We start from the raw sequence: 15,972 nt of genomic DNA on the forward strand, positions 1-15,972 counted from the left end.
GACTGCACAAAGACAAGAACCTAAACTGGGAAAAACTAATAAACCTGGAACACGAGATGGAACAGAGAGACACACGGAGAGATACCAACTAACGCAGAGAAACACAGACGACGCGACGAGGAGCACAGGCAGACACACACTATAAATAGGTAATCAGGAAATGGCACACAGGAGGGGACACAGCTGGAACTAATGGGCATAACGAGACACAACCAAGTAAAACAGACTGTTTTACTACATGACTCGTGGACACGAACAGAGCACAGAGGAAAGACACAGGTAGGGCTGATAAAACACTTGAGCACTAAACACAAGAACCAAACCCTAAGAACTAATACCAAAATTAGAATAAACACTAGTGATGGGTAGATGAGGCCTCGTGAAGCGTTTCAACACATTCCCCAAACTGTATCGATACTGTGTCGACACAGTGTTGCTGTTTTTCTCCATACTGACACCTGCTGGACCTTAAAAATCATTGCAGGCAACTTACTTCAGACTTGCAACAGACACTAATTCAATGACCTAGTCATACTTGTATACACTGTAAGGTATTGTACTGTCCATGGAATCATTTTATATCTTTTACATTTCAAATATTGTAGACATCTTTAAAATATATTGTGAATGTCATTAAGTGAAAATTAGAATGAAAGTATTGTAAATGTAATTTTACCCATTTAAATGTAATTGACTCAGAGTTTATTATAAATTTTTATTCAGAAAAATAAGTTTATCCAATGTTTTTGCATTCAGTCTATTGTGGTTTTTTTTACACTATTTCCCCAGCTTTGGAAAATACACGTTCACTGTAATGCCAGGTGGAAAAGGTTAGGATAAGATGTTCGTTAAAGGATCCTCTGATCGTGGAATGTTTCTCTCCGCCAAGTAGCGCTGGACCTCAGTGATGGAGTCTGCTGTTGCATTGTTTGTTTGTCTGCCAACTTCTTCATCGAGCCGATTCCACGGGTTTTCTGAAATAATAAAAAATTAATGCCGTTTTAGTTTTTGTCATCTACTCCAAATTAGTACACATTAGCATCAAAATAAATGTATGAATAAGCTGATAATACTGAACTTGCCTGGAACAGGTGACTGCTCTGATGAAGGTCCAGGCTGTGGCTCAGATGTTGTGCGGGCAATTACTGCAGCACACTCCACTTTTAGGCAATTGACTGCCTCGCTACACTTGGAGGAACTACGAAATCCGAGTTTTTTAAATCTGGGGTCTAAAAGTGTTGAGAGGGTCAACACACTTAATGACTCCAGATTAGAAGCAGTGTCTGTGACACGATGCCTAAGTTGGTCATGGAGATGGGTGGCAGCTTGTGTGTGTAGATGTAAAGAGTTCCGCTCAAGTGCACAATATAGCATTTTCATCATCGGGATTACCTTTGATCCTGAAACTCTCCTCAGACAACTCCACTGTGGCCTGATGGAAAGGGGCCAACACAAGAAGTGCTTCCCTTATGATGTTACATTCATCAGTCGTAAGTGGACTTAAATCTGTTGGAAGAGAAGCAAGAGATACCCAGACTGCTTCTTTCTCATCATGTAGCCGTGACAGCATCTGATATGTGCTGTTCCAACGCGTTGGTACCTCGTTGATAAGTTCCAAGATGGGCCGTCCCATCTGCTGCTGCACTTGAGCAAGCTTTTCTTTGGCTGTAGTGCTGGATCTGAAGAATGATACGATTTGTCTAGATTTATCTCTTATGGATGAAAGTTCAGGGATTTGATCGCATGATTTCTTGACTAATAAATTGAGTTTGTGTGCAATGCAAACTGAATGTCGAATTTGGAGCAATAATGTTTGGTGCTGCATCGGTCACAAGACACCTTACCTTATTTGTGATGGCCCAGTCATCCATCATGCCCTTTTTGAATTGGGCCAAACTGTCTGCAGTGTGACTTTGTGGAAAGTGTTTCACACCCAACACAGATGTACACAACTGCATTTTCTCATTAATGTAGTGACAGGTAAGAGCCAAGTAAGCCTCCATATTCAAAGAGGTCCACAGGTCGGCTGTTATACTCACTGCCACAGCTTGCTGTACTTCCATTTTCACTCGTTCGAGTTCCTCCGTATGTTTTTTGGCTATCAATTCCTTTATGGTCTGAAGATGAAACAAAACTAAATCAGTATGCAGTACAAACCTTTCTGGTTGGCAAAACATATGATGGATCAAGGACCTGAACCAGCTCCCTGAACCCCTCACTCTCCACAATGCTAAGGGGTTGGCAGTCCTTTATAATAAAATTCAGGACTGCCTGGTCCAGAGCAATCTTCCTAGATGCTTGATTTCAAAATAATAAAACATTAATTTAAAAAAAAAAAATGATAAAGCTGCTCAATGTCTATATAGGCCTACCTGTGTTCATTCTTGGTGTGTTTGTCTCCTGATTTTCATGTTTTGCTCTGTAATGCCTAAACATTGAGGAGGTGCTTTTGTTTGTGTACGAAAGCTCCGCAGAACAGATGCGACATTTAACCTGCAAAAAATAAAATAAATATTTTACACTGCAAGTCACAATGCTGTTTTTCCTATTCTGATAGATTACACTGAAACAAAGGCAGACACACAGTTAACTTATTTGCAGTTAAAAGATCGAAATGATCCCACACAGCAGAAACTTTTCTTTTTCTTTCGGGCTCCATTTTGTTGTAGAGGGATATGTATTTTTTTTTCTTTGTGAGAGTAATTTTGGATTTTTTGGTGGCGACTCATTCCGTTGACAGATGCTGATGCGGTACCTTTTAAACACAGTTTGGCGTGTTGGCAATGAGCGATACAGCAGCTGTATCGATCACGTGGCTTTTTCTTAAAGGACACACTATAAGGTATTGTACTGTCCATGGAATCATTTTATATCTTTTACATTTCAAATATTGCGTCAGTGTTGCTGGACCCATCACTAATAAACACAAAAAACAAGGGTCGCTGGGTCAAATGACCCAGGATCATGACAGTTTTACCCCCTTTTTGTGGGCTGATCAGCCACTATTTAAGTTTCCCCTATGTCTCGTTAAGTTACCTCAGTTTTTTTGAGTTATCAGTATTGTTTGTCAACTTTGAGTAGAGTTCTGTTATTTTGACCTCTTTTATGGGCCAAGATTTTGATTCTTTTTGCATGATTTAACCAACTATGTTTTTGGGTTAAATAAAAAAAAATCCTTTCTTGGCCTTTAACCTGTGCCTAAGTTTCCGTCACTGCTCCGTCCATCACAGTATCTGATCGATACTTTGTTTCTCTCCCCCTTAAGTTCAGTAGGTATAACTAAATTGTATTAAATAAAGTTTTTAAAATTTTAATTTCAATCACAGCTCACACCCTGTATTTTCACTTCCCGGCAGACTCAAGACTATTTTGTCATACACTCTGGCAAACCCACACATGTGGTAAAACTGTGGGCAAAAGTGATTTTTGTCATGGCTGTGTGCAGGCAGGCAGGGGGATAGGACCCAAAATGCAGGACTCGGAGGCAGACGTGAACTCAAAATACACAGCTTTATTGCTGGAGCAACGGAACAGAAACTAAACTAAAGTGAGAATACAAAAAAATAAACTAAGCAGGCAGATGACCGGAACACACAGATAACCTGAGGATGCGACATGACACTGAGCAAGGGCAAACACAGGGCTAATATACACAGGGAAGTAATCAGGGAATGGAAGACAGGAGGGAGACACAGCTGGGAGAGATCAAGGCTAACGAGACCGGGGGAGCAAAGCTGGACACACTGGCATAGTACACAACCTTTCAAAATAAAACAGGAAACAACAAACAAAGATGCAGACTAAGAAACACGGACTTTACACGGGCAGAATTAAACCTAAACTAAACATGAGACACAACCTAAGAGCTAATCCCTCACCAAGAATAACTGAAACAGATCTATAATAATAAAAATTAACAAAGCACCAGAGCATCAGAAAATAATCCATAATGCAAAAATAAACCAAAACATAAGAAACTCAAAATGCTGGGTCAACACTGACCCAGAACCGTGACAATTCTTTTCTTGTCCTTGCCTAAGTGTGCTTGCTTTTTCTTTTGGGTTTGGTTTTTTTCAAGTTACTCATTACTTTCAAAGTAACTAGTTACCAGGGAAAGTAACTTTGGTTTTACTCAGAATTCTTCTATAATTGTGTTGCTTCCCTAACTGGATACCAGCTTGCTTACATGTTAGCACTATCCTGCCACAAGTGCACTGTGCCACCTAATGGCCTGAACCTAGAATGGCAGTGTAGTAGTGCGAGTGCAAGTTAATGATGAAATGAATGGAACTAAATTTGAAATTAACAATGTTTGTTTTATGTCTCACTTTTTTATCTGTCTGTTTTAAATCGATTTCTATTGTTTCAAACCGCTATAAATCCAAACACATCATTTTGGGGTTGATGCAGCAGTGTTATAAATCTAATCATTGTACATAGTATCACTAGGAAGAAGCAGTGGATCACAAAACACCACATACAGTGTGTTGAAACTTTTGAAAAGTATATTTATTTTTGCCATTGAAATGGGTAGAAAGTTTACTTTTAGCAGTGCCAACATTAAACTGTGCCTCAGACCATTTAGGAGCTGTAGGTATCAAAATAGTGCAAAAAATGGTTCAACGTGAACACAGTGAGGTTTGTCCATTCTGTGTAAGCTGAACTGCACCAACTGCAGACCTCGTGTTCAGTAATGATGGGCAAACAAATTATGGCAATAAATGTAGTTTACTGATTTGAGATAACCTGCACATGATACTTGTCTTGCTGATGCTGAATGCTCTCATGATACAATTGTTTACCAGTGTGAAGTTTGATTTCACTTCCAGATCTTGTTTTCCAGGCTATGATGGTGTGTATGCAGGCTCCTAGCAGAGCCAGGTTTTGAGGAAACTTAGTATGCAAAACACACTAACATTTTTTATTGCAGTGTTATAGGTCCGGGGTGGTGCTGCTCCAGAGGAGGAGACGCCTTGATGTTGCCTGGGACATGCTCTGGCTAACCTTTTTCTTTAAGACAGGAATCTAGGGTTGATGAGTTGACTCATGGGAGTGTCCATGCGTCAAGAGGAGGGGTCCAGAATTACATGAATTACATGAAACTATGTTTTCTAAATTAGGATTTTTGCAGTGATTTGTGTGATTAACAGTTCATTTACAGGTATTGAGCCTATGCAAAGTGTTGCATCCATGTTCAGATGAGGCTTTGATGGCCTATAAGTGAAGTTCACTGAACTAAGGAGTGTCATTTGATGATGGTTGACATGCTTTCCAAATAGACGTTTTTCCTCCTAGCAAGGAAATATAGGTGCAGCAGTCAGAGTGTTGCTGAAAGGAATCTCCTGAGAAATCTTCAGAGGCCCAGTGAGAAGCAAGAACCATTCCAGGCATAGCTGACAGCCCAGGCAGTGGTTGAGGTCAAAGGTCGAGCTGGATGGGGACCACGAAACTGCGTTGGAATGAGAGCTGTGCCAAGGGGGCTTTCCAGAGGCCAACAGAGGAGATTGTGGACAACAGATGGGAACCTGAAGGATGAGGGGAGCGTGCCACGCTCCATCGACAGCGCAGAGGGAGTTCGAGGATGGCATCATGATTCTGTGAAAAGCACAGGAACCAGAAGCTGTGGAGGTGATGACAGCAGTTTCCTATGAACATCACCTAATGCTGTGTCACTGTACTATGCATACGATGACACTCTGAAGACTGCTGGGATCATAAGAACAGTAAGATGACTGGATCCAACACCCTTTCCACAGAGGAATTTTCCTGGAGAGGATGGACAACTGAGGAGTCATAAGTATCCCCCACAAGATAAAGGCCTGAAGTGAGGTGATGGGGGTTGATAAAGGCCATAAAACAGGAGGGCTGACGAGGGCTGAGGCCTGCAGCTTTCAAGATAGCTGAGACCCATGTTTGAATGTCATTCTACATACATTTGGACTCTGGTCCTGTGGACAGTGATGGGAACAACTGGAAGGGACATCTACGAGGCACTGCAGAACTTAACTGCTCTGCAGAAATATGTGGCAGACCACACATCAGGAGGAGACGCGTCACAAGGCTGGATAGCCTGGTTGACATCTGGACCATGGTGGAATATGTTCTTAAAGTTTTGACTCCCATTCTTACATTGTTGGCATTGTTTTGCTTGGTTATAGGTTGCATCCTGCCATGTGTAAGATCGATGGTGAATAAAATGATTGCTAACACCTTTACCAACTTTATATTGTTGCAGCAGAGTGACATGGATGCTAAGGCTAATGTGTGTGTATGAAATGAAGCCTGCACTGAAAATGTTGACAAGTGGTGTAGAGCTGAAGATATATATACGCCGTATAGCCTTAAAAAATGACAAAAGATCAGGGGTGGGCAACTCCAGGCCTCGAGGGCCGGTGTCCTGCAGGTTTTAGATGTGTCCTTGATCAAACACAGCTGATTCAAATGGCTAAATTACCTCCTCAACATGTCTTGAAGTTCTCCAGGGGTAATGAACTAATCATTTGATTCAGGTGTGTTGACCCAGGGTGAGATCTAAAACCTGCAGGACACCGGCACTCGAGGCCTGGCGCTGCCTACCCCTGGTTTAGATGAACTGCTGGACTTACAGACCAGCAGGTTTAGGGAAGTCATTTATGGGGTCACACACTGACCCACCACACATACACACATACTTACACAACGCACAGGCAAGGTACTCTTTGTGTGTATGTATACGTCATATGTTAATGAACCTATGTTAAGAGAATTTTTATTTTAGTTAAATCATTAAAGTATAATCAAGTAGAAACAAGTATGCCTTATAATCAAGTGTTTATATATTTTCACACGGTAAAGCTTACTGTTGAAAAGAACACAATGTATTCCTTGCTTAAGTGTGTGAGATGTTTGACAAAGACAGGATATATACATGCATTCTTTACTTCAGTGTCTGCGATGTCAGATAAGCATGAATACTGCTGTGTCGTTGTTTTTCAGTTTGTGTGCAGAAGTTAGATAGCTAAGACAATGCCTGAGCTCTCCCCTCTTCAGTTGAAAGAGGAAGTATTATGTAACCCATTTTGCCTTATAAATAAAGCGAGTAAACGGTGCTCGGTGTGTTAGTCTGCTCAGAGACTCTCACCCGTGCGCACGTCTTTGAAACTCTGAGTCGGTCTGCCAGTGTCTCATTTCTCTCTTACTGTGTTTGAACAAATTGTCAACCCTTGACATTTAATTGGTCCTTCGAGCCGGATAACTGACTGTTATTTTAACGTCTAGTTTTCCACAGACGGTCTCCATCGGATCCTGACGTCGTGACGCCTGCGCTGGAAGAAATCTGATCAGTAAAACGAAAAACCCGGGAACGTGAATTCGATCTCCGGTCAGCGTTCGGCCTTCACGGCTCCAGGACCCGATGAGCACCGGATCTTAAAACGCAGCGCCACAGTAGAGGTGAATATGACACGCATTCCACCAAGCGCTAAAATACGTTGATATTGAGATTTTCCTTTAAGTAGTGTGTAAACCTAGGTACGCCGACAGATCTCAGTGTCCATGCGGGACTAAGAAGACGACAGGCAAGAGCGAAATTCTAGAAAAATCGCTATTAAAAGTTCCGGTCGCTCTGGGAGTGGCTGCAACGGAACAGGTTTCCGGTCACTCAAGAAGAGTGGCTGAAGGTGAAGGTGTTACACAAATAAATAGGCCTACGGAAAATCTCAATAAAAATCATAGAAACGCGCTTTGTTTGTGAGGAGTGAGTTGTTTTTACGACCCAATACGCGGTCGAACCACTTCTCAAACTGTTTTCCTGTGTACACTCACGTATTGGTAAAGGTGGAAAAAAGGGTTGTGCTTCATCACGTAAAATTGATAACCGCTCTCTCAATTAGTGGGAGAGTAGAAGGCTGTTATCGAAAACCCATTCTCACTTTTTCATGCCAAAGAAGGTGTCACAGTTCTGACGTAATTAGTTCAAAATGGGTAACTCTAAAACTAAAGTAAAATTAACAGCAGATGAAGGATGGTTGGAAAAAAACTGTCCAAATGCAGGAAGAGTCAGTGCAAATAGGTGGAGAAATCCACATAAAATTTATTGCCCAGCCTGGCAAGGCAAATGCAATCAAGAATCAATAACTGCTTTAAAGGCTGCTTTACAAAAAGAATTATTTGAGGAAAAGAGCCAAAAGAAAAAAGCAAAACGCTTAGCAGAATGGCACCTTTTCAAGGCGTGGATGGTAGAAAACGATAAACGCATTGCTAAACGTGCCCAAAAGCAGGAAACTAAAGATAAACAGAAAACTGCAGGAGAAGAAAAACCGTACCCCCCTCCTTATGCTCTTCAGCCTGCACAGCCTGCAGCAGCTGCACCTAACCCTACGTCAGCACTTCCTGTAAGCTCTCCTCACAAACCTTTTGTTTCAAATCCCTATATGGAGGCCAGACAACAACTTGATCTTATGACTAAGCATGGTCATTCCAAAAAAACAGAAATTGTAGGTCAGTTTCCAATGGTAGCCTTATCTAACCCCAGGTACGGTCAACCCACTGGTCCCCCAGACGCCCAAGGAGTCATACCAGTAGACGGTGAGCCTTTAATTTATGCATTCCGACCCTGGTCTCATAAAGACAGAGAGAATGTACTAAAAGATGTGCCACCCCTTAAAGAAGGCTTCCGGCCGTGGCGAGATGCAGTGGAATTGATCCGTCAGGGGTGGGGTTTAAATGGTCATGAGATGCATCAAGTTTTTCAAGATTTATTAGGTTTAAGTCTTCCTAGAGCTAGAGGTCAATTTACAGGAAATGATTTAAACGGTGACGTGTTGGGGCCAGACACTCCCCAATTAATACAGGAGCTTAATAACTTGTATGGCAGAATAGAAGTTATTTTAGCCCCAAGGCCAGATTATGGAAAGATAGGAGAGTGCAAACAAAAGGAAGGAGAGACAGCATCAGACTATTTGGATCGCCTACGCCCAGTTTTTAGACAAAACTCAGGGCTAAATTATGATGCCGATCCACTGTCTGCTTTTCAACAACAATTAAAAAATGCCTTCCTAAATGGTCTACTGCCTAAGATAAAAGCACATGTAGACAAACACTGGGTCACTCAAAATACAGGAACCTTGCCTGAAGCCCTACAATATGCTGAGCATGCAGTCAAAATTCAAAAACAAAAAGAAAAAACAGAAGGAGTTTTCATGATTGATCCAGAGACAGGCTTTATAGCCTTCTCAGGACAGCAACACACGGCAGGTTTTAAGCAAAGTAGGGGAAAGCAAAAAGCAGGACAAAGAAGAGATAGAAGAGATATGAGATGTTATAACTGTGGTAAAATCGGGCACTTTGCTCGAAACTGTAGAAATGTAAGCCAAGAACAGGAAGGTGGAGATGACAGGCGCAGACGCCGTGATGAATGACTAGCACAAGAAAAGGGAAGTGAAACAAGTGAAGGGGAAGTTTACAACATTGAACAACTGCTGCTAGGCTCAGAAGCAAAGCCCACCGTTATAGTGCACGTTAACGGGGTCCCAATAAAATTCCTTTGCGACACAGGTGCTTGTAAAACTGTCCTAACAGTAGAAGTCCCAAATTTAACCTCTTCAAAAGATACCTTAATCGTGAAATCAGCCTCAGGACATGTGACAAAACAGCATCTAACCGACCCCCTTTTTATGTCACATAGAGATAGTGGCCGTGCCTGCAAAAATCAGTGCATCTATGATCCATCTTGTCCACTAAATTTGTTAGGAAGAGATGCTTTAACAAAATTAAAAATAGGAGTTTTTCCTGAAGAAAGTGGCATGAAAGCCAGACTCCTACTCTCTGAAAGTCAGAGCCAAACTGAAGACATTTTTGTTTGTGAAGGTTTAGGTGAGCCAAATTATTACTGGGCCTTAGATTTACCAAAACTTGAACCATTAGAGGCCAAAGCTAATATGTACTTACCTGAGCACTCACATAGACAGGACCCAGCAAAATATCACAACACCTTGTGGTATAAATATGTCCCAGGTCCAGACAAAATTTATGATCAACAAGTGCACAGACTAGGACCGCAAAAACTAGTCCTACAACACCTGTATGTGACACAGAGTGGTAATGCAGTATGCTCAGTGTTACAGACAGATGCAGTGCAGCGCTTAAATAAGATGTGCAACCCTCATGTATCTGTTGCACGCAACGACCAAACGCCTTGGTCTGAGTTAGGCACAGTGCTGAGAAATGTAGAAATGGACAGATATGACAAAATAGAGTGTGAGGACTGGCAAAAAGGCCGTAGAACTGGGTGCATGAGGCTAACGCTGTGTTGGCCGGTGACAGCCACACCAGCCACACATTTAGCCACAACAGAGCAAGATGAATGACAAGTATTAACAATTGAAGCACATCCAGAACTAGAGAAGCTGCCACAAACATTATGGTCTCAAGGACCCACGGATGTAGGCCTAATAAAAGGAGCAGATCCAGTAGTGGTGAAAACTACAACCTCATATAGGCCTGTAAAACCACAATATCCCTTGAGTGCAGAGGCAAAAGAAGGTATCAGACCAGTCATAGCAGAGATGCAAAAAGCAGGTATTCTCGTGAAAACTAATGAAGCCACGTGTAATACACCAATTTTTCCAGTAAAAAAGGCTAATACAGGAAAATATCGCTTAGTTCATGATCTAAGAGCAATAAATGAGGTAACAGAGCAAATACCTCCAGTGGTTGCAAATCCACACACAATTCTAAATCAAGTAACACCAAAAGAACGGTGGTTCTCTGTAATAGACTTGTCCAATGCCTTCTTCTCCGTACCTCTGCACCCTGACTCACAGAAGTTATTCGGATTCACCTTTGACAATCAAAAGTATACTTATACAAGGTTGCCTCAGGGATTCCAGAATAGCCCAACTCTGTATGCAGAGGCTTTGAGAAAATCAATGTCATCTTGTACGCTCCCTGCCCCAGGGCAGTTCTTGTTGTATGTAGATGATATATTGATCACAGGCCATACAAAAGATGAGTGCAAAGAAAATACATTAACAGTTTTGCAACATCTCGCAGAGCAAGGCCATAAAGTGTCACAGCATAAACTGCAATTGTGGAGCCAGGAAGTAACATACCTTGGCCACAAATTGACAGGACAAGGCAGGCAGCTGTTAGAGAGCAGAAAGATAGCAGTCCAAAATGCCCCAAAACCAGTAACTAAACAACAAATGATGAGTTTTTTAGGACTGTGCAATTTCTGTAGATGCTGGATTCCAGAATACGCATTACTAGCTCAACCACTACAGAACCTCATTTATGGTAAAGATCTAGCATTAAAAGACAAAGTACAATGGACTCCAGAAGCAGAAAAAGCTTTCGTTGATTTGAAAATAGCACTGCAGACATGTACCGTCTTAGCATTACCAGACTATGGAAAACCTTTCGTTCTCCATGTTGATGGTGCAGGAGGGTATATGAAAGCAGTCTTAACTCAAGCTTTTGGAGAAAAACAACGTCCATTAGCTTTCTACTCATGCAAACTTGACTCTGTAGCTGCTGGATTACCTACCTGTGTTCAGGCATGCGCAGCAGCAGCAGAGGCAGTTAAAAAATGTGCAGACATTGTTCTAGGACATAAATTGATCATCAAAGTCCCACATGCAGTGACCTCTATTTTGCTCCAAGCGAACCTCTCTTTCCTCACGCATGCAAGACAACTTTCTTATGTGGGGATTCTACTTACACAATCACACATAAAAATAGAGAAGTGTGGCCAGCTAAACCCAAGTACACTTTTGCCGACTTCTCTGGACGGAGAACAACACTGTTGCATTCAAAAATTAGAGGAAGATACAAAACCTCGCACTGATATATACAGCTCCCCCCAGAGCAGTTTCAGTAATGTTTTTGTGGACGGCTCAGCGTCAAAAGACATTCACGGTAGAAATTGTGTGGGTTATGCGGTCACAACTGTTGATAAAGTGATAGAAGCAAAAGCTCTCAGCTCCTCAAACTCTGCTCAAAGCGCAGAACTAACCGCAGTCATCAGAGCATGTACTTTATATAAGGGTCAAAGTGTTAATGTTTACACAGACAGTCAATATGTCTATTCAGCAGTTCATCATTTCGCTAAAATATGGCATAACAGAGGAATGACAACTTCCTCAGGCAACACAGTTCAACATGCAAACCTTCTAAAAAAGCTATTAGAAGTAATAACGTTGCCAAAAGAATTAGCACTATGCAAATGTGCAGCTCATCAAAAGGATGACACAGAAATTACGAGAGGAAATAACTTTGCTGACAAAGCAGCAAAAGCAGCTGCAGAAAAACAAATTGATGTTTTAACAACAGAAATCATAGATCTAATACCTTTAGAAATACTAGCAGATGCACAGAAAACAGCATCGCTGAGTGAACAAAAATCTTGGGTGAAAGATGGAGCAGAATTAAAAGACAACCTCATGATGTGTAATGGCAAACCAGTGCTTCCAAAATCTTTGCATAGAACTGCTGCTTTAGTGACACATGGGAAAACTCATGTGTCATCAGGAGGGATGATTAATATTCTTAATAAACAATTCTATACAAAAAATTTTGAAAGTTCAGCACAAGAGTTTATCAGAACATGTATGATTTGCCAAAGACACAACGCACAGGGAAATCTACGTCCAAAGCGAGGGCATTTCCCTATACCACCGCATCCATTTCACACTGTCCACATGGATTTCATAGAATTAAATGAATCACAATCCTCCAAATATGCACTTGTGATAATTGATGTATTTTCCAAGTGGCCAGAAATATACCCAGTGAAAAAAGCAGATGCAATATCAGTAGCAAAATGTCTATGTAATCATTTTATTCCAACGTACGGTATTCCATCTCTGATAAGATCAGACAATGGCACACATTTTGTAAATGAAGTAATAAGTAAAGTTTCTGAAGCTTTAGGCTTCAGCATAAAACATCACTGTTCTTATCATCCACAAAGTGCAGGATTAGTCGAGAGAACTAACGGCACAATTAAACAAAGGTTGAGGAAATGTATGGAAGAGACTAAAAAACCTTGGCCTGAATGTCTAAGCTTGGTTAAATTATGGATGAGAATAACTCAAGGAACAGGTGGTCTAACGCCATTTGAAATCGTACATGGCAGACATTTTCCACTCCCCATAATGAGTGAGCCAATTAATAAATCTATTGCAGAAACAACAATGGCAGAATGGATGACAAAACTATTTGAGAATAAAGAAGTGAGATTAAGCAATCAACTGCCGAGTGACTTTTCTTCAGTTTCTTGCAGGTTGAACCCCGGTGATTGGATTCTGATTAAAGTCCTCCAGCGGAAAAACTGGAGTGCTCCAAAGTGGGAAGGTCCCTTCCAGGTGCTACTTACCACACCCACAGCGTGTAAGATAGCCGAACGAGTTTCGTGGATTCATCAATCCCACGTGAAGAAAGTGTTTGCACCACAATAAGACGCCGGTTCCCCTGACTCTTACGTGAACCCCTGCTGGAGGACAGGGCTGAACGGGTTTCCCGCCCTGTGCTTCCTCGGCAGTGCTACTCACGTGGGAGCTCGGGTGTGCCTGGTCGCCCTGAAGATCAGACTGACCTATCCCACCGAAGAGCAGAACCAATAATAACACCAGGGACGCCTGAATAAAATCTCAACAAGATGACTGAGGAAAACAACCTGATAAATCCAGAAGAAGAACCAGCTTCAGAATCAATGCTAGCACCAGTTCCAGCCCCAAAGCTGTTGTGCTTGGGCGCTTGTGACATCAAACGAAAACTACTCATGTGCTACATATTCTGTCTAATGGCTATCCTCCTGATGACGACACTCTTTTGGTTGATGCCCAGTGGAACCCACAAGACAGTACCAATTATTCTCCGACCTAAGAGGTGGACCCACGACAACTCGCACCTGAAGGAGATAGACAAAGAACACAACCACCCGTGGCTGAACAATGCATGGTACCGGTATGTCCATGACAGAGTGCACAGAGAAGACAATGCCGCAAACTGCTATGTCTGCTCACATATGCCCACGACAGCACTCCATGCCACAGTGTATGGAAAACCCCCAACCAAGGCTGAAGCACTCTGCATATATGACAAAGCCATTACCGGGACCTGCTCAACACCAGGAAAACCTGTGATGGTGATAGGTGGATCCATAAAGGACCAAAACAGCAACACATGCCACAACACTACACAATATATAGTCCCACAGAGTGTAAAGTCTTTAATCTACAACATAACAAACTGCACCCACCAGTACCCAAATATAAACTACACCTGCAATGAAGCCTACTGGGTGCATATAAACGTCAGCCATAGAAAACTGAAATCATTCTCAGTTGTTTTGCCACCTGACATACAACACCCAGTGTGCTTTAACTTCACAGGAGCAACCGGACAAACAGGTACGCCCCAGGGTCTGAAGAAATTAGGACAAAACCGAAACTGCTCCATGATCCTGGCGGCACCAGATTGGGATGGCATCGGCTCATCGACAGGTACATACTGGGTACAGGGCGCAGCTTGGGCGTGTGGCCTGAAAGTCTATTTCATGCTGCCACCAAACAGCACCGGACTCTGTGCCCCTGTTCTGGTATCTGACCACACCTTTAAGATGTCAGTGAACAGCAACACCAGAGCTAAACGTAACACAGGCCTCAAGCCCCATGATCCATATCTTGGTTCTGATGTACCAGATGACTTCAAACTCTGGACCAAGAGCCAGAAGGTAATACACGCTTTGTTTCCATGGATAGGAGTAGGGAAACACGCACTACGGATAGAAACCCTGGACTATCGTTTTGGATTATTTTTAAATGCTTCAACCCGCATTAATCAAGGACAGAATGAAGAAATTGATGCAATTCGCATCACTGTCATGCAGCACCGAGTGGCTTTAGACATCATTCTCGCAGAGAAAGGTGGTCTCTGCGTATTGTTTAACACTACATGTTGTACCTACATACCTGATAACATCCATTCATTAAACATGACAAATGCTTTGAATGTTTTGAAACAACTGAGAGACGCTCAGCAGCAGGACTACGTTACCGATACTCAAGGTTGGTGGGACTGGCTGCTGAGCGGCTCTTGGAAATCTCTACTGATTAAAGGCCTGTTGGCCCTTTTCAGTGTGATGTTACTATTTTGCCTTTTCATTGCTTGTATTATCCCATGTCTGAGAAGCATAATGACAAACATGTTCAAGCGTATGTTAGGAAACCATGTCTTGGCTCAGTCAGTTATGGAGGATCCCTATCGTCAGTATGATATGCTGAGTGTGGGAGAGAGAGAAGAAAATCTCTATGACAATCTTGACAAGCTTGTTGTTTAATTATTTCACTGAATGACGTGCAAGTTGAAAATGTGACTAACAAGTGACTATGCATTGAGTAAAACATGTGAAATATATTAACATCAGGAGGGAATGTTAAGAGAATTTTTATTTTAGTTAAATCATTAAAGTATAATCAAGTAGAAACAAGTATGCCTTATAATCAAGTGTTTATATATTTTCACACGGTAAAGCTTACTGTTGAAAAGAACACAATGTATTCCTTGCTTAAGTGTGTGAGATGTTTGACAAAGACAGGATATATACATGCATTCTTTACTTCAGTGTCTGCGATGTCAGATAAGCATGAATACTGCTGTGTCGTTGTTTTTCAGTTTGTGTGCAGAAGTTAGATAGCTAAGACAATGCCTGAGCTCTCCCCTCTTCAGTTGAAAGAGGAAGTATTATGTAACCCATTTTGCCTTATAAATAAAGCGAGTAAACGGTGCTCGGTGTGTTAGTCTGCTCAGAGACTCTCACCCGTGCGCACGTCTTTGAAACTCTGAGTCGGTCTGCCAGTGTCTCATTTCTCTCTTACTGTGTTTGAACAAATTGTCAACCCTTGACAACCTATGTATGTTCATGTGAGCTCAATAAAAGAACAATGTTACGGGGAAGCGGACGAGGGCGACTGGGGTCAAGTGAAGGAACGT

At 42.0% G+C, this 15,972-nt stretch overlaps 2 protein-coding genes and 1 pseudogene across 3 annotated transcripts in view; 1 reads left to right on the forward strand and 2 right to left on the reverse strand.

Moving 5' to 3' along the window:
* Window positions 1-2,397, reverse strand: LOC146572009 (E3 SUMO-protein ligase ZBED1-like; annotated as a pseudogene). The gene is made up of 4 exons (XR_014892648.1): window positions 2,373-2,397; window positions 2,158-2,297; window positions 1,083-2,117; window positions 1-974 (listed from the first exon to the last, which is right to left on the reverse strand). The product of XR_014892648.1 is annotated as an E3 SUMO-protein ligase ZBED1-like (transcript).
* Window positions 2,342-15,972, reverse strand: part of LOC146572010 (B-cell receptor CD22-like) — a 26,845-nt gene continuing 13,214 nt past the window's right edge. The window contains exon 10 of the transcript XR_014892645.1: window positions 2,342-2,493. The gene's annotated coding sequence lies outside the window, so the exon portion shown is untranslated. The remainder of the gene's footprint in view (window positions 2,494-15,972) is intronic.
* On the forward strand, window positions 6,740-15,825 carry LOC146572011 (uncharacterized). The gene is made up of 2 exons (XM_085276041.1): window positions 6,740-7,431; window positions 13,252-15,825. Exon 2 carries the CDS (start codon window positions 13,637-13,639, stop codon window positions 15,317-15,319), a length of 1,683 nt encoding a protein of 560 aa, XP_085132167.1. The 5' UTR covers window positions 6,740-7,431; window positions 13,252-13,636; the 3' UTR covers window positions 15,320-15,825.

Source organism: Mchenga conophoros, linkage group LG6 (assembly GCF_057382185.1).
Source record: "Mchenga conophoros isolate Kocher_MC1m ecotype Shallow Benthic linkage group LG6, M_conophoros_male_GT1.1, whole genome shotgun sequence".
NCBI lineage: Eukaryota > Metazoa > Chordata > Actinopteri > Cichliformes > Cichlidae > Mchenga > Mchenga conophoros.